The 25,205-nt window shown below is 47.7% G+C and overlaps 1 protein-coding gene across 1 annotated transcript in view; it reads left to right on the top strand.

The window, feature by feature from the left end:
• Positions 1-25,205, top strand: part of EPHB1 (EPH receptor B1) — a 432,780-nt gene that overhangs the window by 151,069 nt on the left and 256,506 nt on the right. The window contains exon 3 of the mRNA XM_033404128.2: positions 8,386-9,067. Coding sequence (XP_033260019.2) covers positions 8,386-9,067 — 682 coding nt within the window. The remainder of the gene's footprint in view (positions 1-8,385; positions 9,068-25,205) is intronic.

The following is a 25,205-nucleotide window of genomic DNA, read 5'->3' as shown; positions in this document are numbered from 1 at the left end:
TCTAATATCCAAACTCTTTCAGGCTTAGTTTACTGTCTACACTGGAGCTGTGTTCTTGGGATCCAGGTTGATTGGCGGTGGTGTCTCCAGCCCTGCCCGAGCCATCTGCTGTCCTGAAGAACCTCTGGCTTCCTGTGGGCTCTGTGAAGTTGCGTGTGGCTCAGGCCTCAGTGGGCTTCTCTTCCTGTTCAGAGAGCAGCCATCTCTTACTGGGAGCCTGAAAGCAGGTCTTTGGATTTCCCCTGATTGAGCAGTGCCATGGGAGTCAGGGTCCTAACGGGGTGTGGTGATGGCAACTGTTTGCAGAATAGCAGGTTCCTCCAAACAAAGGTTTGCGCCCAAATGCAAGCTGAATGGGAGCAAAGCCTGTGATGTGTGTCCAATCTTGTCTCCTTGTGGTCTGGTGGCTGACAGTGGCCCAGGGATTGCCTGGCTGAGGGAAGGGGGCCCATGCTGAAATCTGCCCAGAGGCAGCCCTGGAGATCCCGGGAGGCATGGGGAGAAGGCTGCTGGCTGTCCCTCTGGGTCCGTAAGGAGACTGAGTTCAGCCCTTTAGTCCCTGCATTTTCTGCTGACGGAAGGGTAGGATTATTTATCTAAAATGGAGGAGATGATTTCCACACCCTGATGCTCAGGTTAACATAACAGCGATGCTGCTGTGGATAGTAATGATAATAGTTGGTACTTAGTGAATGGTAGTTACTTGTAGGCTCAGTGCTAGGTGATTTCTTACCTAGGTGATGATCTTTGAGTCCTTGTGACACCCTGCAGGGTAAAGAGTGTTTTGCAGATGAGGAAACTGAAGCTCAGAAAGCTGTGTGTGGTTGCAGAGCTGTAACTGGCAAGGGTGGGGTCCGCCTGCGCCCGGCAACCTCTCCTGCCTCCCCTCCTCCCACTTTCCCCCTGCCCTATGCCACTTGGCAGCCAGCCCGGCACCCTGGCTTTCTCGGCAACATGCCAGCAACACTCTTGCTCCAGAGAAGTCTGTTCTTCTTCCCTGAGCCTGGGGTGCTGCTCCCACATGTGCCCTCCAGGCTGGGGGCCCCTGAGTGTCATTCCCATCTCTACCCAAAAGGAGACCTCTGACGACCCCACTGCCAGCTGTCACTTGCTAACCCCTTACCTGCTCCTCAGTAGTATTTAACACTGTTCAACTTTATGTTATTAATTTGTTTGCTTGTTCATCTACTGGTTTGTTCCCTTAGGTTATCAGGCCCATGGGAGCAGGGCTTTGTCTCTTAGTCACTGCTGTGTCACCAACACCTAAGACCACTACTTGGGGATGTAGTAGGTGCTCAATTCTTTATTTTAAAAATGAGTTAAATAAACTGGGTTGGAAACAAATCAGAATAGCCTCTTGTTAGACTAATAGAGGCCAAAATGCCAATTTTGATGATTTCTGTCCTCATCTTAAATAGCAGTGTCCAGAGGAGCACCCCTTCCTGGACGGGCCCTGTAGAGGCGGCTTATTCTCGGCAATTGCTATGATGCAGCACCACGGCAGCCACTGGGCACTCTGGGGCGGGCAGGGCCGGCCCAGGGAGGTGCAGCAGTCCAAGGAAGGGCCAGCGATCATAGATCTTTGCAGAACTCCATGCTTGGAACTGTCTTCAGAGGCATAAGTAGCATCAGCTCCCTCTTCTTAACTTCATTTTATAGTGGTTCTTCATTTTCGACCAAGAACTAGTGTTTCTTAGCTTGCTCATCCATCTGACTCATCAGACTGGGCTCCAGAGGACCTTTGCCTGTTTCCGAAATCCAAACCCACCCTTGGAGGATAAAGAATGTGTTAGTGTTTCTGAAGGTTGTTCTAGAAGGGCAGTGTCGATGGACCAGTGGGTAGAGTTCATGGCAGTGGTTTTGAAGGAGAACAGTGTGTTCTATACACACATACGGACACAATCGGCGAGACAGCAAATGCCAGCAGGCACTCGGGGGCTACTCCAGAGCAACAGACCTGCAGGTTCTGATTCCAACAAGCCAGTCTGAGAAACCGAGATCTTGGAGGAACCTACAGGGGTCTTTATCATACATCAAAGTCCTGATCTGAAAGCCTGAACAAGTACTTTCTAGTGGGTGTCATTGTTTTCTTCATTATGTTTATCTCAAGGACAGGTGGTCCATTGGCATCAATAATAATGCCCTTTCAGAGGTTGTTAATATTCTGCTGGTTGTGCAAGGCTGCTTTGCTTCTTCTTCTCCCAGGGACAAGTTAGCCTGGTGGCACCTGCTATAAGTCCCCAGGCAAGGACCAGGGGCTGAGGAACAGACCAGGAACTTGCTCATTCCCTCAATTTGTCAGTATGTATGGAGGGTTAGGCACTGGGTATATCAGGAGGTCCCTAACACAGTCCAACCTTCTAGGGGGCAAGTCCACATTGGGGAGGGTGGGTGGAGGTTGGATTTTTGAGACTGCAGCAGGACTGCAGAGAGCAAGGAGGTGAGTTCCAGGAGGTTACCAGGAGATATCCAGCAGGCAGCTGGATAAACAAGTCTGGGCACTGGGAAGAGGTCGGTGATGTAGCGCATGGTGGTTGCGGCCTTGTGTGTGGCTGAGATCACCCAGGATAAAAGGTGAGAGGAGAAGGGAGTAAGGGTAGAGCCCTAAGAAACCTGTGGATTTCACTGGTCCCAGACATCGCTGAATAACAACGTCATCATGTAATACCAGTGTTGCAAAGCTAAATGCACAGAATTATTTCGCTGTCGACAGAACTAATAACTTAGTCAAAACATAATTCCCTGTCCTCAAGGAGCTCACATCCTGGTAGCGGAAACAAAAGCAATTAACGAATCGTTCAAAGCAGTGTATTATCAAATGCTAAATTGTGTGGAATAGCTCAACCATACTCTAAGCATTTGGGAAGATGGTAGCTGAATATAAGCTGGGAAGGCCTCATGGGAGAAATAAGACTTGAGGCCCCTCAAAGGAAAGGCTGCTGAGAGAGCTAGGCTCTGCCACCCACCAGCTGCCTGACTCCGGGCCACTATTGTGTCTCTGCGCCTCAGTATGCCCATTTGTCAACAAAAGGTCTTGGTCAACACGACCTAGAGTGGTTTCCAGCCAGGCTGTTATTCTCCGGTTCTGTGTCATGGAGGAGTTGAGATGGGATGAGGATGGGGTAGAAGAAAAGCTTCAGAACATTAGCAACATTATCAGGAGACAAAAATGGGCACCGTCTCTGAGTGATGGGAGAGGATGTGGCCCTAGCTTGAGCCCTGGCTGTCTCTTGCCTGGTCTGCTGTCATTACTCTTTGACCAAACAGCAAGCCAGGGCATGAATCCAGGCGTGAGGTAATGCTAGCCCTAGGGCATGGCCACGGAAAGCAAGAAAGAAGCCAGATAGGAAGAACTTTGTTCTGGAAGAAATGGCAAATTGTGGTGACAAATTGGGCATGAAGTTGCCAGGGGCATACTGTTTGTGTATAATAGAGACCAGGCCAGCATTGTTGGGTGTTGAGGTGTAGGCTGGACCAGAAAACAAAGAGTGTTTTTCAGAAAAAGCTATGTTAGTTATTAGTTACATGTCATAAAATTTACTCATTTTAAGGGTACAATTCAGTGATTTTCAGTACATTTACAGAATTGTGTAATCATCACCACAATCCCATTTTAGAACATTTCCATCACCCCCAAAAAGATTTTTCATGCCTATTTGCAATCACTCTCCTTTCCCATCCACGATCTCAGGGAAATACTAACACTTTTCTGTCTATAGATTTGCCTTTTCGGGACATTTCATGTAAATGGGACCCTGCAATATGCGGTCTTTTGTGTCTGGTTTCTTTCACTGGGCATCACGTTTTAGAGGTTGTTGCATGTACCAGTGCTTCCTTCTTTTTTATTTCCAAATAGTACTCCATCGTATGGCTACATCACGTCATTTCTGTCATGCCAATTAAAAATGTATGGAGCTGAATTGATCAATGTGTTCATTTATGGCTCCTGAGTTTCATGTCATAATTACTGTGCTTACATTGTCTCCATAGTTTCTTTTAGTATTTTTATGGTTTCATTTTTAATGTTTAAATCTTTGATTCACTGAGAATTCTTTTCTGGAGTAAGGTGGGAAATATGGATGAAAATTATGTGTTCTTTTCCAGATGGCTACCCAGCTATTACAACGATTTTAAAAAATGATTCACCTTTTCCCCACTGATTTGAGTTGTGGCCAACCTTTTAAATGTTGAGAGAAACTATTGATTTGACATCTAAAAAATTCCACCAGTTACACTGCCACCAATAGGCTTGGGAGTGGCCTTTTCTCTTCATTCTTACGGAGACTTGATATTTTATCTTTTTAATTTTGTGCCAATCTGATAAGCAAATCACTGTGTTTTGTTGTTTTACTGGGAGGAGATAATTATAGAAAGGAACACAGGAGGCAGTGTGTCAAATGCCTAGAAGTGGAGGCTGAGAAGCTGCCACTGAACGGAGACCTTTAGTAGGAAATTAGCTTTGGAACAGGCGGTGAGAATGCGTCACAGAGACTGGAGCCAGCACAGGTCTTGGGTAGAAGAAATTGGGTCTGAATATCACTGGGGTCATATATCCATTACTGGTGAAACTCCCCCTTTTTAAGGATCTGGGAAGCGGTGTGCCCGGGGACACAGGGTACCTCAAAGCCTGGCTGGGGAAGCAGGCCTGATGCATGAAAGGGTGTTAAGGGAGCACACTGCCCGTTGGGTCTGGTTAAAGCAGCCTCTCTCTGTCCCTCCGCCCCCACCCCCACCCTGCCCACCTCGGCTGATGAGAGCCTAGAGCTTCTGCTACACCAAGATATATTTTCAGTGTCCACTGGTCTGGTCCAACCCACCATCATCTCTCACCTGGATTAGGACAGTGATGTACATGTCCCGCTGTACACTCGTCCAACCCAGTTTCTACTTTGCATCAGAGAAATCTTTTAAAAACTCAGCTCTGATCACCTGATTTTCCTCCTTAAAACTCATCAATACCTTCTAGTTACCCTCAGGATGAAATTCGAAGTTCTCTACCAGACTCATCCTCTCCCCAGTCTTCTTCCTGCCACCTCCAGCTTTTTATGACTCTTCATTCCTCAATGGTGCCAGGACACTTTTCCCCACCACAGGGCCTTTGCACTTGCTGTTCCTGGGCCTCGATGCTCTGCCCCTTCTCTGCCCCTCTCTGCCCCCAGCAGATGCACACTTTTCCTGGCTAACTTCTATCCATCCGTCCCTCTCAGCTTGGAGGGTCTTCTCTGCCAGACCTCTGTATATCAAGTACACCCCCCGTCACTTGTCATCCTGAAATTTTTCCTCACAGCAGTTAGCACAATTGTAATAATTTAGTTATTTTAATAACCATTTGTCTAATTTCTGTTTCTCTCACTAGATTATAAGCTTCATATTTCTGCATCCCCAGTGGCTAACAGAATGTCTGGCATAAAGTTGGCATTCAGTAATTATTTTTTCATTGATGGATGAATAAGGTAGAACTATAAAGCAATGACACTGATTCCAAGTATCATAAACAAATAATAATGTCTGTCCTCGCTGCTGGGAATGCTATTCTACCCTCATCTCAATTTCCCCAAACCTTCTCTTTCCAGGCCCCCAATCCTAATTGCCACTAATTTGGAGAGCATTTGTGCCTCCTCCAGCCCCCTCTGATTGCTATATTTCCAACCCCCGTACCACCCGCGGGCAGGAGAAGAATGAAAAAAGGAAAGAAAAAGACTCCGTCATGGCCTTTTCCGGAACAACGAGGAGTTATTTTCCCTTCTCTCAATTTCTCTCTACTCTTTCCCTTTGAATATACAGCTGTATTCCCCCTAATTTGCTTTGATCACTCCCTTAGGAGTTGTCATGGAATCAATTAGACCCGTAGATTTTTATGACTCCAGGTCACCCAGTATGATTCCTCATTTTACAGATGAGAAAACTGAGGCTCAGAGAGGTTAATGTTTGAAACAGTTACTTCTGTTGGGTCTTAAAATACCAATCAGTGTCATTTTCTAAGACAAATGTTCTCAATATCCCAGCTCCACAGGAGCGTAAATCCTCATTCTGTCTGTTTAAGGGTGTACTGGTGGTGATAGTCTCAGTGCTAAGGTGAGCCCCCAAAGGTGGGCTTCCTGTCCTGCTCCCACACAGCAAAGCTGCATTAGTCTTGGGTGGGTCAAGGTCCCCACCCTAATTGGAGCCTCAAGCTTCACCTGTGCTTTGACAAAGGAGCCCCATGTTTGTGCTGAGACCTCATACAGCCCAATGAAATGATGGATCGTGAGTTTAAACAGTTGCAGAACAGCAAAAGAAAAATCCTTTCCTTCCCTCAGAAGTCATGTAGGGTCAACTGGGAAAATGTAATTTCAAAACAGCCATGGGAGAGAGGCCTGAAAATTTGAACTGAAACAACTGTCAGCGATGACTTCTCCCTAATGTATTTGCTTTCTGGTTCCAAAAAACCAGGCAAGCAGAACATAACTATAATGAACACGTTTAAATAGAACATAACACAATCTAAAGAAGGAATAAAAAGCAGTTCCTCAACATCTAGAGATTCAATAAGAAATGAAGCAAGATCTAGGTGCAGTTGGCTGTGTGCGAGGATCCTAGAAGGAGGCCACCAGCTAGAGAGGGAACGGGGCCCCCTGAGAGTGTGGAAGGGGCCTGGGGAGAAGGAGTGGCCATGGGGGTCACTGTACAGGCCTGGGTGGGTGGGGCCCGCTCTCCACGTACCCATCTTTCCTCTGCACCATGCCTAGTCATCAGAAGCCCTGGTACAAGTTTAAAGGACAGCCTTGCTTTGCCCTCCTGCTCCTACAGATAATTAATTCTGTGCAAGAAGAAATTCTGGTATATTTTCCATGTACACTTGATTAGCTTTTAGCTCTTTTTTTTGCGGTACGCGGGCCTCTCACTGTTGTGGCCTCTCCCGTTGCGGAGCACAGGCTCCAGACGCGCAGGCCCAGCGTCCATGGCTCACGGTCCCAGCCGCTCCACAGCACACGGGATCTTCCCGGACCGGGGCACGAACCTGCGTCCCCTGCATCGGCAGGCGGACTCTCAACCACTGCGCCACCAGGGAAGCCCAGCAATTAATACAATATTTAAAGAAATGGCAGTTGTTTGGGGTTTTTTTGTCACCACTGCTAAATAGTCAAGGACCTTGATCTATTTTCTCTTTTCACTTTAGAAGTTGGATTTCTTCTACCCCTTATTTACTTCTTTAGCAAACACATTGGAACCTCCTGGGAAGACCCCCAGTTCTTGAGGTCAGCGTCCTGAGAGCTCCTCGGTATGGGCAGCTGCTTCCTCTCCCGGCATAAGGAAGAAAGAATGACCCAGCAACTCTTCTTTGACCCCTGCCCAAGAGTGGCTCATTAAGGAAGCTGTGTCTTTATGGAGCCCCTCCCCTTATTGCCTGTTACTGAAATAAGTTACTAGGTGAATTTCTTTGGCCATTCAAAGCACTTGTTTCTATTTCCTCTCTTTCCCATCTCCTTTATGGCCATGGGACCATGGATGAAATTGCATGATGTCTTTTCACATGTAAATTGAGGATGATAATCTAGTTGTATGGGGAACTGTTGAGACTATTGAGAGACATCACTTACTAAATACATTTTTCCTCCTCTCCTTCCAATCTACAGGACTGCTAAAAGTGAGAGCTCTCTTTTCCAACATGAATCACAATAGTCTCTCCCTTATTAAGAAGCTTTCCTTATTCCCTAAGTAACCCCCTCCAACATTCTCTTCCATCACATCTTTGTTTGACGTGTGTGCAGATGATGCTTAATTTGCTTCATTAAGGATCTCTCTTAGTATCTCTACTCTTATCCACTTCAGTCTAACTTTTTCAGAGATTGATGTTATAAAACAAAAGTTTATGCGAATCTAAGTTTATTGAACAATTCTGAAAAGCTTTATACTCATATGCTTTTTGGAGATATAAAAGAGTTTCACCACAATAAAGAAATTAGGTTCAGAAATGAGAATTTCCCAGGTGGGGGTGTCATGTGGTCAGACCCATAATACACAGAGTGACTGCTGAGAGCAGAGGCAGTGGCATTGAAGATGAAAGTGCCTACCATTGCACGGGGCTAAGAGCTGCAGGTGGTCCCTTGGATGTGATGAGTCATTGTCACAATGAGAGCTGTGGGTTAGATGAAGGGAGGCTTTCTAGGGTGAAGTCTGTTGTATTTTGGGATGGGCTGCAGAGAAGTCTTCCGAAGTCTGCTTATAAGGAGACCTTTAAAAGCAAGTTCAAATTAGGTGCGTTCATTTCTCAAGTCAAGCAGCCAGACTGGTGAGCTCGTAAGGCCCCCTCCAGTGCCAGGCTTCTCCTCTGCTCTGCCTCTCCTTGTCTTCTTACTCTCTATTTTGTGTTTTTCATGTGTGTGCCTGGCCTGCTTGGTACAGTGGGAAGAAGTCAGTGGCTATGATGAAAACCTGAACACCATCCGAACCTACCAGGTGTGCAATGTCTTCGAGCCCAACCAGAACAACTGGCTGCTCACCACCTTCATCAACCGGCGGGGGGCCCATCGCATCTACACGGAGATGCGCTTCACTGTGAGGGACTGCAGCAGCCTCCCCAACGTTCCAGGCTCCTGCAAGGAGACCTTCAACTTGTACTACTACGAGACTGACTCTGTCATTGCCACCAAGAAGTCGGCCTTCTGGTCCGAAGCCCCTTACCTCAAAGTGGACACCATTGCTGCAGATGAGAGCTTCTCCCAGGTGGACTTCGGGGGAAGGTTGATGAAGGTCAACACAGAAGTCAGGAGCTTTGGGCCTCTTACGCGGAATGGTTTTTATCTTGCTTTCCAGGATTATGGAGCCTGTATGTCTCTCCTTTCTGTCCGTGTCTTCTTCAAAAAGTGTCCTAGCATTGTGCAAAATTTTGCAGTGTTCCCAGAGACCATGACTGGGGCGGAAAGCACATCTTTGGTGATTGCTCGGGGCATATGCATCCCCAATGCAGAGGAAGTGGACGTGCCCATCAAACTCTACTGCAACGGGGACGGGGAGTGGATGGTGCCCATCGGGCGCTGCACCTGTAAGCCTGGCTATGAGCCTGAGAACAGCGTGGCCTGCAAGGGTAAGCCCTGAGGCTCTTGAGGCCTCTACTTCCTGCCCTTCTGGGGCAGGGCCGAGTCAGCAAAGGTCCCTGCCTCTAGCTCGGGATCATAAAGGAACAGAAGAGCCTAATGGCTTCTTCTAAATTTCTGGGGGGAACCTCCATCTCCAGTGCTAGGCCTGATGATTTTCCAGTTGTGTTCAACTGGATATCTGTATTATGGTGGGGGGAAGAGATGGGGAGAATTCCAAACGGTGGATAATAACTTAATAACCACTCAGGTATATTTAGTTTTGGGGACACTGGCACTCATATTCTCCTTCTCTCTCTCTTTCTCCCTCTTTCAGACACACACACACACAGAGACCCACACACCTGCATCCAGTCCAGCCCCGTGCTCTGAGGTGTGGACTATTTGGGTTGTCATAGACAAGTCACTCAAAGATAACTGAGAAATGACTGAAGTTGGAAAATATTTTTGTTCATTTCAGTACAGCTCCCACAGCACTTAGCTTGGTACCGAACTCATGTAGCTCATTAACTCAAAACCCCCTGGCTTGGCTGTCTTCCTCCAGGGTCTCAGTGCCAGGCCCTGGGGTAGGAATGGGGTCTAGCATTAGTAGGTCCTGAAAGGAGGTGAAGCTGTTGGAATCGGGGTGGGACAGTACTGTGTGTTCTACTACCTGTGCTTTGGGATGATACAGTGTGATGGTGACTGTGCAGATGGGGGCATCAGGGTACCCTGTGCTCACACTGACCCTCCTCAGTCCAGGAGAGCACGTGTGCAATACATGGCAATAAACGTGCTGAACTGGCTTGAGACTCCATCTTCTCTGGGAGTTAATAGAGGGGTCTAGAGGGTCCATGGCTCATCTGTTGCCTGAGTACGTGGAAGCTGAACAGAAGGGAATCCAAAGTTGGGGAAGAGAAGACTGTTTTCCTTTATCTTTTGCTTGTGGCTTTCAAAGTTTCAGATTCTTTCAAGAGCAAGGCTTCCCATATGGACCTCAGAAACCACCTTGACCCTGACTCCTTACTAGGGTTGCCCCAGTCCTTTGGGGACGAGTTGGAGGTGGAGGGGGCTGTGGTTGCTCCTTCTTCTCCATCATAAGCTTCATTCCAGCTGTCCCCCGTCATCATCCCCACCCTGCCTGAGCATCAGAACATCCCTTGCGTGTCTCCTTCCCCACTTACCTTGCTCACCAAACACCTGCACAAAGCACCAGGCACAGGATTGCTGATGCCCACCTGCTCTGCGATCCTCTGGACTCAGCTAATTGCCTGGGCTGGGGCACACACACAGCCTTTCTGAGGCCTGCTGAGAGCAGAGAGCTGTGCCTTTGTGTCTTGATTGGGTTTCTTAGTTATGGTACCCATGATGGATGATGTGGAAACTGGAGGGAGAGAGTGCCAGATCAAGTGATGAATCAACGCAGACAGGTTTAAAACCAACCCAGCCTGGTCCCACAGCGCTCCTCTTTGTCCCATTGTTTGGGGGTGGGAGGGAGGTGCCCTCTTGGGCATGTGTCAGGGTCTGAGTGGAGACCCAGGCCCCAGGCTGAGTTCTTAAAGGCGCAGGTGCGGCAGCTGCCAGGCATGCTTGCAATAGCATGGGTGATTTCTCCAGGCTTCAAAGGGTGGCCACACTGCACTTGCTGGCTGGGGTCCTCTTGTTTCCCATTATTTCCTGAGCAGAACGGCAGGAACCAGAGCAAGCATTGATTGGTTCTGATTTAATTGGGACTCTGGGAACAGGCTCTCATTTCTCTGGGCTAACTGGAAATGTTCTCTTTTGGGGGGTTCTTGTGTCCCTGTTGCTTGTCCGTCACCTCCTGTGGTTGTCATGGGAGGGCCTATGGAGACAAATATGTAAATCCAAGTGGTTACTTTCCATCCTCCCTACTCAGCCCCACCCTCCTCCTGACTTTTGGTGGATGTTCCTGATCTAGGGCTGTCATGAACCTGACCTGACTTCACAAACTACTTGTTGCAAACTCACTGGAAGCTGGAGGAGATGGGGAGACCAGGACATCATCACTTTGCCATTTCAGAGGCACAGGCAGCCACATTTTGGTGGCATCTCTAAGAGCAGAGAGTGGCAAGCCAGGTGGCATCATGGGTCCTGCAGCCCAGCGGCCTGGCTGAGCTCAGTGCCCTAGAAAGGCAGAAAAGCACCTTTCCTCTGTCTCAAGAACTTTAAGCTGAATCTTCCAAATTCTTTGACCTTGGCTCTGCTAGTAACCCGGGCTTGATGGCTGAGCCTGACCTCCCTTCCCAGGGCTCATAGCAAGGGACTGCCCGGGGAGGTAAAGGGGCCTGGGGCATAGATGGTGATCTTAGGAGGATTCTGCACCCTTTGCATAGGGATGGGCAGTGCATGGAAAGGTACTTGTAACTAGTCCTTGGGGTGTTTCTTCAAGAGAAGGTGCTCAATTCATTTTGGATGCTCATGCTGGGGGGGTGTCAGGTGGGCACTGTGGCCCTTCACAGCAGTTCTGGGGTGGCCTGCCTAGTACAGGCAATTCTCCTGAGGCAAGAAGCATGGAGATTGGTGGATGCAATAGAGACCTGTAGGTGAGAAAGTCTTGCGAGTCTCCATCAGCTGTCCCGGTAGGACTGGAGAATGAAGGCAAGCTGCTCTCTCTCAGTACAGCCCTGAGAACTGATGTCTTGGAGCCCGGCTGGGAGAAACCTGGATGGTTCTGTGATTCATGGTTATGTTGATCTGATTAACTTTCTTTTCCAGATATTTGAATCTGAGCCTCTGCATGTGTCGAATCTATGGGCTGACAGAAAGAATATCTTTTATATTGTTTTTCTGGCAGTTCAGACTTTCATCACAGACAAGAATCTTATTCTGACTTTTGCCTTTGCATCTGCTAAACCCTCTCCTGTCAAAGACATGGTGACCAATTTCTTGGTTTGCAGAAGCATTTGGGGACCAATTAGGTAGCTCAACCAGCAAAGAGTGGTCCTGGCCTAGAGCTGTTCCTGTTGTGAGGAGGGAGGGTGCTGGAAGGAAGGGGTGGCAAGCAGAGGAAGCCGTGGGAGGAGCTTGCACATCAGGCTGTGCAGCGAGCACACTCTCTAGAGGTCTCCATGGCCCAAGGCCTGTTCCGGACTCATCCTTTCTGCACACGTAGGTTGGATTGATCAGGCAGAATCACAGCAGCCTGTTGACCCCACCAGTGACTCTGACCCCATCATGCATTTATCTCTGTGAAATTGTTAATTACTAGGAAAACGACCTATATGCCCCACTTTCAAGTTTTATGCTCTTAGTTTAGCAGATTAATGAGAAATCATGGCTTTGTCTTTCCCCACCTGCATGCCTTCCCTGCTCAGGTTGATGGCTAAGTCCATTCTCTTTGTGAGTCCCTGTAGCCTAACTGTCCCTGGGCCAGGGAGGCCAAGAGCTGGTGCTTGGCAAGCTCCCTCTGTGCTGTGACGCCTAAAATGTTGCATCAGCTAAAGTTGGTCTCAGGGGTCAGCTAAGATCATTCCAGCTCTGGATGTTAGCAGGGCCTTGGCAGCTCCTGAGGAAGAACAGAGCTGTTCTCAGCTGTTCTCTGTCCCTCGTTTTGTGTCTCTTCTGCTCCTTAGCATCCATCAAAGGCCTGCCTTGGGCCCTACAACCTCATGGGCACTGTCTGTGCAGCCCTTTGCCCCCGCCCCCCGCTGCCCCGCTCCTCCCCAAGGTCTCTTCTTCCCTCCTTCCCTCCCTCCAAACGGGGACTGTTTTCCTTGGTAATTTTCCACCTACATGTAAATTCCTTCATGCCTGGAAACCCAAGGGACATTTTGAAGCTTTCAACAGTTTCAGCACCTTTGTCAACCTGAGCAGCCGAGATGAGCCAATCTATAAGCCTGGGGGAGTTGAGACAAAAAATCTGCAGGATTCGAAGGAGGAGAAAAATGTGTTTAATTTAGCTCCTCTTGGAAAAAAAGAAGTTTCTGGGACCTATTTCCACCTCCCTTCATCCTGGATGTTGAAAGAGAAACTGGGGGCCTGACAGAGCGTGTGTGTGTGTGTGTGTGTGTGTGTGTGTGTGTGTGTGTGTGTGTATGGTGCTGTGCTGGTGGCTGCATTCAGGGGCACTGAGGAACCTTTTCTGCTCTGCTCTCTGGCCCATCAGCTGTTGGCTGGTGACTGAGAGGAAGGCCACAACCTAGACGCCTCCTCTCAAGCCCCAGGGAGACCTGCTCTGTGGAGGCCAGGGTCATTAACACCGCAGCCTGGTAAGATGAGCTTCATAATGGGATTGCCCAACGGGCTACTTCATTGAGAAACCTCTCGGGCCTCCACGGTGGCCCTGCCCAGCTCCCTCCAGAGAGGCCTCCTATGTAATTGGCTGGATGTAATGGACACCCGCATAAGCAGCAGGAAACAGAGCTGGAAGGATGCCCCCTGCCTCACCGACTCCAGCACGCTGGGCAGGGTGCATGGTCCCAGACTCTGGTGGTGGCAGGGGACAGCAAGGAGAACAGGGGAGAGGGGCAGCTCTGGGTTCCAAACCCCCTTGTGCTCTGCATCGCCCCTTCTGCCTTTGAAGGACAGGGGTAGAAGCACCCAATACAAGCAATCATGATTCTTCCAGGTCAGTGCTAGTGTAAAGAGAATGTTCTGGGCATGATAGCTGTCCTGGGTAGAAGTCCATGACTTAGTAAATATTATCAAAGATGATGATGAAGGCACCATACGGTCATTACTGAGTCGGTGTGGGCAGTGGAGACATCATGGGGTGAGCAGTTGAGCTGGGGCTCTGGGCCCACCACTATTGCACCATGAAGAACCATTGAGCCTGAAACAGCCCAAGCGGGTGGGTGGCGGTGAGGGTGGGGGTGGGAGTGGGCAGGATATGGAGAGACCATCTATTCTGACTGCCTCATTTATCCATGGAGAGAGGGCGGCCAGAGAGCATCTCTGGATACCAATCCAGGGAGCCCTGTTGGGTAATGTCAGAGCTGGGATCAGGACCCAGGTCTGGGAGGCCACCATCTGCCTCTGCTTCTGAGTCTGGTTTTTGTTGAAATTAACCGTCCTTGGACACACAACATCTGTTTCCAGGAATATCCACCCCCTCTCAGCTGTTTTCCCATGAACACTTTCTCTGTGTCTGTGTTGTCCCTTGTTTTATCTTGGGTCCAGGCGCTCCGTGGAGCTGTGCTCTACAGTCATACATTTCCGCACCATACAGCACAGGGCTCCACGTTGACTACCCCCATCTTCTTTTTAATCTTTCTGGGAGCAGTACCATCCCTCCAGATGTTCTGACATGTTGACGTGCCTGTGAGCCATCCAGAGGGGCATGGCATCTGGGTGGGGGTGGGGTGGGAGGGTGGTGACACCAAGCTCCCTGAAAAAGGTGAGGTCTAAGGCTTTGTGCTTTCAGAAGAGGACAGGGGGAATGGCAGGGCTGTGGGCTGGAGGCCTGATTGTGGCTCTGTAATCGGCATCAAGGAACAGCATGGGTCCCGAGGGCTGAACCCGGGCTCAGGCAGGGCTGGGGTCAGACTTACCCCCTTTGCTTCCTGTCCCCAACTCTCTCTCTGGAGCCGGACAGCCCCTGTATATGCAGAACTTGAGCACACCCATCTGCACAAACTTCCTTGCCTGGAGGGTGAATCACCACTTTTGAGTTTGAAGCATGGAGATGAAAACTCCCACTGGATCTGAGCTTGCCTGGAGCTGGGACCCTCCGTTCTGGACCACAGGAGCTCTGATGATCTGAGCTCTGTTTCCACTGCTTTGGCCCGTTGACAAGCTGTGCTGACAGTGCCCTGATGCTTCTGGGCCTCAGTTCTCTCTCAAGGCAGCGGGGTGAAGATCCCGAGAAGAGTCAGCTCAGGGCAGCTGCAAATGGTGAAGGAATGCATCCTGTTTGCACACCGCCAGGAGCAAGCCTTATTTTGCCAACAGGGCCATGGCAGGGACACTGAGAGAGGGACACCCTGGCCTTTCCCTAGGGGTGGGGTCTCTGTCTGCAGATGTCCTGTCTGTACTGTCCTTGCTGGCTAAGAGCTGGAGTACCAGTTACCTGGTCAGGCAGCTGCAGCTGAGCCTTCCACTTTTGTTTTAACGGTCAGTTAATGAGGCAGGGCAGGAAAACCCCAGGGAGATGTGGCTTAGGACAGAGGAGTATGTCTCGATCTGCTTGGGGCCCCGAGAGCTATCCTGTATGACAGAGAGCATCTTGCCTTCTAGTGTGCCCACCCAGCCTGCTGCACGAGGAGTCTGTGCAGCTGCAGGTGTACTGGGTTCACCCTCTCGTGTGTGTTTGTGTGTGTGTGTGTGCATGCGCGCGGGCACACTCATGGCCCAAGAGGTCGGGAGGAAATCAGCTCGGCTGCGTCAGGCCCTGGAGAGGTTGGTGAGGGTTAGGAGGCACTGTGGGAAACCTCAGGAGGCTTCTTGGAATCACAGGACAGAAATTTAGGGCCAGGGAGGGCCAGGAGCAGCTCTGACAAGGGTTTTTATTGAGGGTGGGACCGGTTCAGGAGGAGGGCTGGACCAGGCCCTTCAGCTTCTAGCTTGTCCCTGGCGTCTGTCTGGAATAGCCCACCAATGCCGTGGGCACATAGTGCCCCTAGTGGGGGCTGGAGTTACTTGGTCTTCAGGTATGACCCTGGGGCCTGCTCGGGTCACCTCCTTGCAGGCCTTGGCACTTCTGGCCTCCCATCCCTCAGTATAGCTGGATTCCACTTGTGAGTTCCCGTGGATGGAGTGTCTCTATGCTCATTCTTTCTCTAGGTTCTTATTGGACACCTACTGTTGCCAGGCCCTTTACACTTATACACTCAGATGAAGCGATTATGCTTCTGAGAATCTGCTAGATTCTTAGCTCTTAGAAAGCACTTGCAATAACCAGAGGGCAAGGGGACCACAAGTGGCCTATGGAGGGTGGCCCCTCCCAGCTAGGTAAGGCCTCTAAGCCCACCAGATGACACATACTTTGCTTTCCCACAGTGGTCCCCCAGCCTGCTCTTACACACCACCAGGGGTGGGACACTCTGACTTCCTGAGGCAGCCTGGTTCATCACGGAGCCCTTCTTTTTAGGACTGAAATGAATTAGGGGCCCACTGCTGTTGTTCCTGGGTTGGAACTTTTAAGCAAATCTCCCTTATCCCAAGTTACCTTTTGTTGTTGTTATTTTTTAAATGCTTTGAACAGGTAGGACATATGAAATGAAGTTTCCCTTTGACTCTGGTCCTGATCAGGTCCCTCACTGTTTTAGTTTCTGATATTCTCTTGCCAATAGGATCCATGCATTTGCACACCCAGAATGTAGACAAGCCCTTTCCTCATCTACACAGGGCTTACTGCACAAGGTTTTTCACCTAGTTCCACACCCCCCCACTTTCTTGCTTAACAAGGAAAGTTAGCAGTAGTTTGGTTGGTTGTGTTACCTAGAAATCTGGCCTTTTTCCTTCCAATGATTGTGTAATATTCCACTGGATGGTTGTACCTTTATTTAATTGGTCCTTCATTTATATACATGTAGGTTGCATCTTGTGTTTTGCTATTTCTAAACCATTTCAGCAAACATCCTTGTGCTTCATCTTTGCACTTAGGAGTGAGCATATCTGTGAGATTAATTAATTAATTAATTTATTCAATGAATATTTATTGAGGACTTTCTGGTGTGCCATGGACTTTTCTAAGAGCTAAGATGTAGCAAGTTCTTAGAAGTAAAATTGCTGAATCAGAATATAAATTTTTAATTTTGATAGATATTCCCAAATAGTCCTCCAAAAAAAGGACATTTTCTTCCAACTTTTGCTCCCACCAACAATGTATGAGGGTTCCTCTTCCCCATACCTTTGCCAAGATAATAAAATATCAATTGTTTTTAGCTTTGCCAATCTGAGAGATGAAAACTGGCCTCCCACTGTGGTTTCAGTTTCCATTTGTCTTGCCATGAGGGGCACTAAACATGGCAAAGATCCATAAATTGCCCTGTTTGTGGGTCGAGACGCAAGTGTTCCTATGTAATGCATCATTACATTAGGTGGGTTTGCACTTGGCAGTCAGTTTGGAGTGTGCTCACTCCACGATGTAGTCTACCCTTCACTCTCCTCTGGTCCCTTCCCTCCTGCCCTTCATCCCACCCTTCATGCATTCTTCGCCCATCTCTAGCCTCAGGACATTTGGGCACGTGCTGTGCACCTATTTCAGTGTTTCCCGACTGTGGTAAAGAAAAGGAGAACAGGTGGGACAGGACAAGAGCCGGTGCTGTTGCAAAAGCGCCATGCCACCCTTCTGGCCAGTCTCAGGAAGGCTGGCCAAGCCCGGTTTGGGGGGAAACACACCTCATTTTTCCCATCCTTCTCCTGCCCAGGGCCTGTTCTGGGCTCCATGCTCCCCTTCTTGCAGTCCTGCTCTGCCCCACGCATCCCTCAGCTCTCACCCTTTGCCCAGTGCCTCCACCTGGCATCGCTTCCTTTTACTCTCTCAGCTTACCTCTGGGGCCTCGGGGCTCAGCTCACCCTGGTGACTCCCACTCCACTGCCCCTTCCTAAATCACCAGCCCTCAGCCGGTGCCTCCTCCAGCCTCCTCTACATTTCTTCTGCAGCCTCTCACCCTCACTAGACCTGCCACCCCTTCCGCGGCAGCCCTGAATCTGGCTCAGTCCCATCCCTGACCAGGTATCCTTGCCCAGCCTGCAGAAGCCCCAGGTCTACTTCTGCCAGTGGGCGTTGTCTTAGCCCTGGCCTGCGGCTCACTGCCTCATTCTCTTCTTGGTTTTGTCTTCAACTCTGCAGCAGTTCTTTCTCTCTGGGGCCATGGACTTCCCACCTCTCTTACTAGCCTCAGCCTCCCTCTCCCCTCTCCTCTCCTCTCCACTCCTCTCCCCTCTCCCCCTCCTTTCCATCTTCCTCCCTCCCTTCCTTCACTACTTTTCTGTTTAAATATATTCAGGTTAAAAGGTGAGTCAGCTTAAAAATAATAAGTTAAATAATAAATTTTAAAATCTGGCATGTAGATATGGCAAAAAGCAATCAAGATAATATGCAAGTGACTGATGTTTAAAAAACTGCTGACTTGGGCTTCCCTGGTGGCGCAGTTGTTGAGAGTCCGCCTGCCGATGCAGGGGACATGGGTTCATGCCCCGGTCCGGGAGGATCCCACATGCCGCGGAGCGGCTGGGCCCGTGAGCCATGGCCGCTGAGCCTGCGCGTCCGGAGCCTGTGCTCCGCAACGGGAGAGGCCACAACAGTGAGAGGCCTGCGTACTGCAAAAAAACAAAAACAAAAACGAAAACAACAACAACAAAAAAACTGCTGACTTGCCCCGTTTACCTAGGTTAAGAAAGCAGCCTGTGTGCTCTGCAGGGCAGTCCCACACTCCATTGTCAGATCATGCTGACGGCTCTGATTCGGGTACAGAGCAAACTTCTCTGGACTGGCTTTCAGCTTGCATTGAGGCACTAGTGCAGCGTGGCTATCCTTTATAGAGCACTCATATGTACCGACTGCTCTGCCAAATTCCTCTCCTGCATTATCTCATAAATCCTCACTGTAGCCCTATGAAGTACATACAATCATCATGCTCGCTTTTCAGTTGAAGATACTGAGGCCCAGAGAAGCTAAGTAGCTTTGCCGAGGTCATGCAACATAGGACTCTGAGGCCTGGCTGATAACTCTTATTCTATATTCCTCTGACAGCTGGAGAAGGGCAAGATTTGCTTAGGGGCAGACCTGTGTTTTGTGAGGGGAGCTAGGGCTTCAGTGTCCCACGTGGACTGAGATATAAGCCTTCCTTAAGGTACCCAAAGAAAAGCCATCAGAGTTTAATCAGCATTTTCCATTGGCTAGGGATGAACCAGGAGGTTCATGGAGGGACCATGCTCATGGCAAGAATGAATCAAAGACACACCCCTCCGGCTCCATGGTCAGCCCAGCTCTCACCCTTCTCCTCCCCAAGCTCCCTACGGGCAGGGCCACCCCTGATGAGCCTCTGTGTCCCAAATGCCTACACTGTGCCATCTGTGAAATGAGAACCAAACAAAACACATTGAAAACAAAATTGGTGGAAACAGGATGTGAGCTGAGGAGGAAGAAAAGCTTTGCAAGTAAGTCAGACAGAGAAAGACAAATATCATATGATAGCGCTTATATGTGGAATCTAAAAAAAAAAAAAGTGATACAAATGAACTTCTTTACAAAACAAAAGCAGACTCACAGACTTAGAAAACAAACGTATGGATACAAAGGGGAAAGATACTGGGCGGAGTGGGCAGAGATAAATTGGGAGTTTGGAATTGACATGTACACACTACTACATTTAAAAGAGATAACCAACAAGGACCTACTGTATAGCACAGGGCTCAATATTGTGTAAGAACCTAAATGGGAAAAGAACTTGAAAAAGAATAGATACATGTATATGTATAACTGAATCACTTTGCTGGACGCTGAAACTAACACAACATTGTTAATCGACTCTACTCCAATATAAAATAAAAATTAAAAAAAAAAAAAGATGTTTAAGAAAACATCTCGAAGTTCGGTGGACTTCCGGGAAGATGGCGGAAGAGTAAGACGCGGAGATCACCTTTCTCCCCACAGATACACCAGAAATACATCTACGCGTGGAACAACTCCTACGGAGCACCTACTGAACGCTGGCAGAAGACCTCAGACCTCCCAAAAGGCAAGGAACCCCCCACGTACCTGGTTAGGGCAAAAGAAAAAACTAAACAGAGACAAAAGGATAGGGACGGGTCCTGCACCAGCGGGAGAGAGCTGTGAAGGAGGAAAAGTGTCCACACACTAGGAAGCCCCTTCGCGGGTGGAGACTTCGGGAGGCGGAGTGGGGGAGCTTGGGAGCCGCGGAGGAGAGCACAGCAACAGGGGTGCGGAGGGCAAAGCGGACAGATTCCAGCGCAGAGGATCGGGCCGACCGGAACTCACCAGCCGAGAGGCTTTTCTGCTCGCCCGCCGGGGCGGGCGGGACTGGGAGCTGAGGCTCCGGCTTTTGTCGGAGCGCCGGGAGAGGACTGAGGTTGGCGGCGTGAACACAGCCTGCAGGGCGTTAGTGCACCGCGGCTAGCCGGGAGAGAGTCCGGGGAAAAGTCTGGACCTGCCGAAGAGGCAAGAGACTTTTACGTCCCTCTTTGTTTCCTGGTGCACGAGGAGAGGGGATTGGGAACGCTGCTTGGGGGAGCTCCAGGGACGGGCGCGGGCCGCGGCTGGAAGTGCGGAGCCCAGAGACGGACATGGGACGCTAAGGCCGCTGCTGCCGCCACCAGGAGGCCTGTGTGCGAACACAGGTCACTAGCCACACGCCCTTCCGGGGAGCCTGTGCAGCCCGCCATTGCCAGGGTCCCAGGATCCAGGGACAACTCGCCCGGGAACTCGCACGGCGCGCCTCAGGCTGCAACGTCACGCCGGCCTCTGCCGCTGCAGGCCCACCCCACACTCCGTGACCCTCCCTACCCCCCGGCCTGAGTGAGCCAGAGCCTCCGAATCAGCGGCTCCTTTAACCCCGTCCTGTCTGAGCAAAGAACAGACGCCCTCCGGCGACCTACATGCACAGGCGGGGCCAAATCCAAAGCTGAGCCCCTGGGAGCTGTGAGAACAAAGAAGAGAAAGGGAAATCTCTCCCAGCAGCCTCAGAAGCAGCGGATTAAAGCTCCACAATCAACTTGATATACCCTGCATCTGTGGAATACCTGAATAGTCAACGAATCATCCCAAATTAAGGAGCCCTGTGGATGAAAGGCTCTTGGTGCTGCAGCCAGGACTCAGTGCTGTGCCTCTGAGGTGGGAGAGCCAACTTCAGGACACTGGTCCACAAGAGGCCTCCCAGCTGCACATAATATCAAACAGCAAAAATCTCCGAGAGATCTCCATCTCAACGCCAGCACCCAGCTTCACTCAACGACCAGCAAGCTACAGTGCTGGACATCCTATGCCAAACAACTAGCAAGACAGGAACACAACCCCACCCATTAGCAGAGAGGCTGCCCAAAATCATAATAAGTCTACAGACACCCCAAAACACACCACCAGACGTGGACCTGCCCACCAGAAAGACAAGATCCAGCCTCATCCACCAGAACACAGGCACTAGTACCCTCCACCAGGAAACCGACACAACCCACTGAACCAACCTTAGCCACTGGGGACAGACACAAAAAACAACAGGAACTACGAACCTTCAGCCTGCAAAAAAGGAGACCACAAACACAGTAAGATAAGCAAAATGAAAAGACAGAAAAACACACAGCAGATGAAGGAGCAAGATAAAAACCCACCAGACCTAACAAATGAAGAGGAAATAGGCAGTCTACCGGAAAAAGAATTCAGAATAATGATAGTAAGGTTGATCCGAAATCTTGGAGATAGAATGGACAATAGAATGGACAAAATGCAAGAATCAGTTAACAAGGACCTAGAAGAACTAAAGATGAAACAGGCAACGATGAACAACACAATAAATGAAATTAAAAGTACTCTAGATGGGATCAATAGCAGAATAACTGAGGCAGAAGAACGGATAAGTGACCTGGAAGATAAAATAGTGGAAATAACTACTGCAGAGCAGAATAAAGAAAAAAGAATGAAAAGAACTGAGGACAGTCTCAGAGACCTCTGGGACAACATTAAACGCACCAACATTCGAATTATAGGGGTTCCAGAAGAAGAAGAGAAAAAGAAAGGGACTGAGAAAATATTTGAAGAGATTATAGTTGAAAACTTCCCTAATATGGGAAAGGAAATAGTTAATCAAGTCCAGGAAGCACAGAGAGTCCCATACAGGATAAATCCAAGGAGAAATACGCCAAGACACATATTAATCAAACTGTCAAAAGTTAAATACAAAGAAAACATATTAAAAGCAGCAAGGGAAAAACAACAAATAACACACAAGGGAATCCCCATAAGGTTAACAGCTGATCTTTCAGCAGAAACTCTGCAAGCCAGAAGGGAGTGGCAGGACATATTGAAAGTGTTGAAGGAGAAAAACCTGCAACCAAGATTACTCTACCCAGCAAGGATCTCATTCAGATTTGATGGAGAAATTAAAACCTTTACAGACAAGCAAAAGCTGAGAGAGTTCAGCACCACCAAACCAGCTCCACAACAACTGCTAAAGGAACTTCTCTAGGCAAGAAACACAAAAGAAGGAAAAGACCTACAATAACAAACCCCAGACAATTAAGAAAATGGGAATGGGAACACACATATCGATAATTACCTTAAATGTAAATGGACTAAATGCTCCCACCAAAAGACACAGATTGGCTGAATGGATACAAAAACAAGACCCATATATTTGCTGTCTACAAGAGACCCACTTCAGACCTAGAGACACATACAGACTGAAAGTAAGGGGATGGAAAAAGGTATTTCATGCAAATGGAAACCAAAAGAAAGCTGGAGTAGCAATTCTCATATAAGTTATATATATATATATATATATATATATATATGTAGTTTGCTTGAGTGCAGTGTTTTTTGTTTTCTGTACTGAATTCATTAGCATGGGTCGGTATAAAATTTAGCATAGGTCAATATGTAATTTGTAAACTAATAAGGTCTTAAAAGTGAGGAATTAAGTCTTTTAAATTTAATTATTTATTGTAAAGAGCAGAATAGCATACATAAACAGGTGCCTAAGGAAAACTTGTATTCTAATATGGAACTCTCATGAACACCTTTTTTTTTCTTCTAACGGTATGATAGTAGGCCATTTGATTATTTTTATGGCTTTAACTTTACAACAATGAAATATTCGTAAATTTTAAAAAGTATTTTTCTTTATTTGATGCGGGTGGGATACTGGAGAAATGAAAGGTCAAACATCTATTGAGGAATCCATACTTGTCTATATATTGTGTACTTTTATTTCAAGAACTGATTTAAAATTCCTAAAAGGATGCTATAATAAGTTATTATGCCATTTTACAGACTGAATTAAGTGAATTTCAGGGAGGTATGAAACTTGCCTAAGGCTATCCAGCTACCAAGCGGTAGAAGTGAGAATTAAATCCAGGTATACCTATAAAAAAAAATAAAAAAATAAAAAAATAAAAAAAAAAAAAAGAAGGCGAGGGCAGCACCAGGGTATGGGGTTGTTAGTTTTATAGGGGTGAGTAATTTCATACGCTGATGAGCGGGAGGAGTATTCCAGCTATTTTGGGGAAGGGGTGGGGATTGCTAGGAATTGAGCCACCGCCCACTTTTTGACCTTTATGGTCATCCTTGGAACTGTCGTGGCACCTGTGGGTGTGTCGCTTAGCTTGCTGATGTGTTACAATGAGTGTATACTGAGGCTCAAGGTCTAGTGGAAGTAGACTCGTCCGCCATCTTGGACCTATTTTGTTCTAATCAGTTTATGTTGTGTCCTCGGGCTATGTAATTCTTTTAAAGGTTGTGCCCTGCCCCCTTTCCTCCTGTTTCATATTGAATATATAATATTTACCAGAGTATGTTTTAATAATTAATACATGATATATTGTATAATTAATTTATATATCATATATATAATGATATCTATAGGTATTTGTTCTAATAAGTCATTAAAAATAAATGAATATTAAAAAAAAAAAAAGATTAAATAAGTTCATAAGCAGGGCCCCAATCCAATAGGACTGTGGCCTTGTAAGAAGAGGAACAGGAGAGATCTTTCTCTCCACACCATGTGAGGACACAGCAAGAAGGTGACCGTCTCCAAGTCAGGAAGAGAGCTCTCACCAGAAACCGAATCAGCCGGCACCTTGATCTTGGACTTCAGTATCCAAAACTGTGAGAAATAAATATCTGTTGCTTAAAAAAAAAAAAAAAAAAAAAAAAAAAAGAAAACATCTCAGCTGAACCAGGCAGTGTAAACTCCGAACAAACCAGGCAGGAACAGAGCGCGAGTCCGATGACAAGGCGTGCACTCGGAGAGGTGACGATGGCAGAACCAGATGGAGGAAGTAACCAGTGATGACAGAGGCCTTGTCTGTTGTCCAATAGAGTGACACGTTGTACACACAGGCACACACAGAAGAAAATCAACAGAGCGGTTGCAAGCCCATACGTCATGAAACCCTTTTGCTAAAAGTTGGTGATAATGTGTCAGTTTGACAGAGGACATAAGGTCAGTGTAACGTGTGTGCTTCAAGCAGAAAATGACAATCTGCTCTTTGCACAAGATGGATACAGCTTCTCATTGAAATTGTATGGAATATGCAAGAACTCTGCCAAATCATGAACTTGGCAAAAATGTACCTGTTCTGCGAATTAGGCAATTGGAGGGTTTCTGTTGGGTTTTTGGGTCTGTCACACACATGTCTGTGTTGATCTGAATGTGGAGGCCCTTGTGGCTTGGGCTTCTCTTCTCTCACTGGTTCTGTTTGTCTTCCCCTCTGCATCTTTGGCCAAATTTGTCTCTCCTCTGTTTTCCTTTTTTTTTTTCCTCCATTTATTCTATTCTTTTGTCTGTCTTCTCTCTGGAGTTGATTCGAAAAGAGAGAAAAGAGAAAACACATTCCACTGGTAGAATTTTAATGAATGGATGGCTAATTCCATTCATTTTATTTTTTTTTCCTCTAGGAAACTGTTTAGATGCAAATTGCAAGGACAAATGCATTTTTTCACATAGGAAAATATAGGAAATCAATGTTCATCAGTGAAATCAATTGCAAATATTACGAGTAACTTTTTTCTCAAAATTATTAATATGTAATCACACGTGTTGATAATAAGGTTATTTTTTAAAAAGAGCATAGCTTTTAAAAAAATGTCTTTGTAGAATGCCCTGCTTCTCCATGCTCATTTCTTTATTTTTCTGGAACATACTCTACTGCTTTCAGCTTCTTCAGCCCCATTCTTGATTATTCCTGGCTTATGAGAATTCTTTCAAACTTCCTTTTTTTCCTAACATCTTTCAAATCTTTCAGTCCAGCTACTAGTTAAGAACCAGTTACCACAGACGTTTGTGTTTTTTTTTTTTAACATCTTTATTGGAGTATAATTGCTTTACAATGGTGTGTTAGTTTCTGCTTTACAACAAAATGAATCAGTTATATATATACATATGTTCCCATAACTCTTCCCTCTTGCGTACCCAATCAGAGTGACAGATGCAACCTTTCAGGCTGACAGCTTCCCCTCCCCTCTTGTAGGTAGCTCTAACCCGCTTACCTAGCCCACTTACCTCAGAA

The sequence above is a fragment of the Orcinus orca genome, chromosome 5 (assembly GCF_937001465.1).
Source record: "Orcinus orca chromosome 5, mOrcOrc1.1, whole genome shotgun sequence".
Taxonomy (NCBI): domain Eukaryota; kingdom Metazoa; phylum Chordata; class Mammalia; order Artiodactyla; family Delphinidae; genus Orcinus; species Orcinus orca.
The sequence above is the reverse complement of the archived record's forward strand: the minus strand, read 5'-3'. Positions and strand labels throughout refer to the sequence as shown.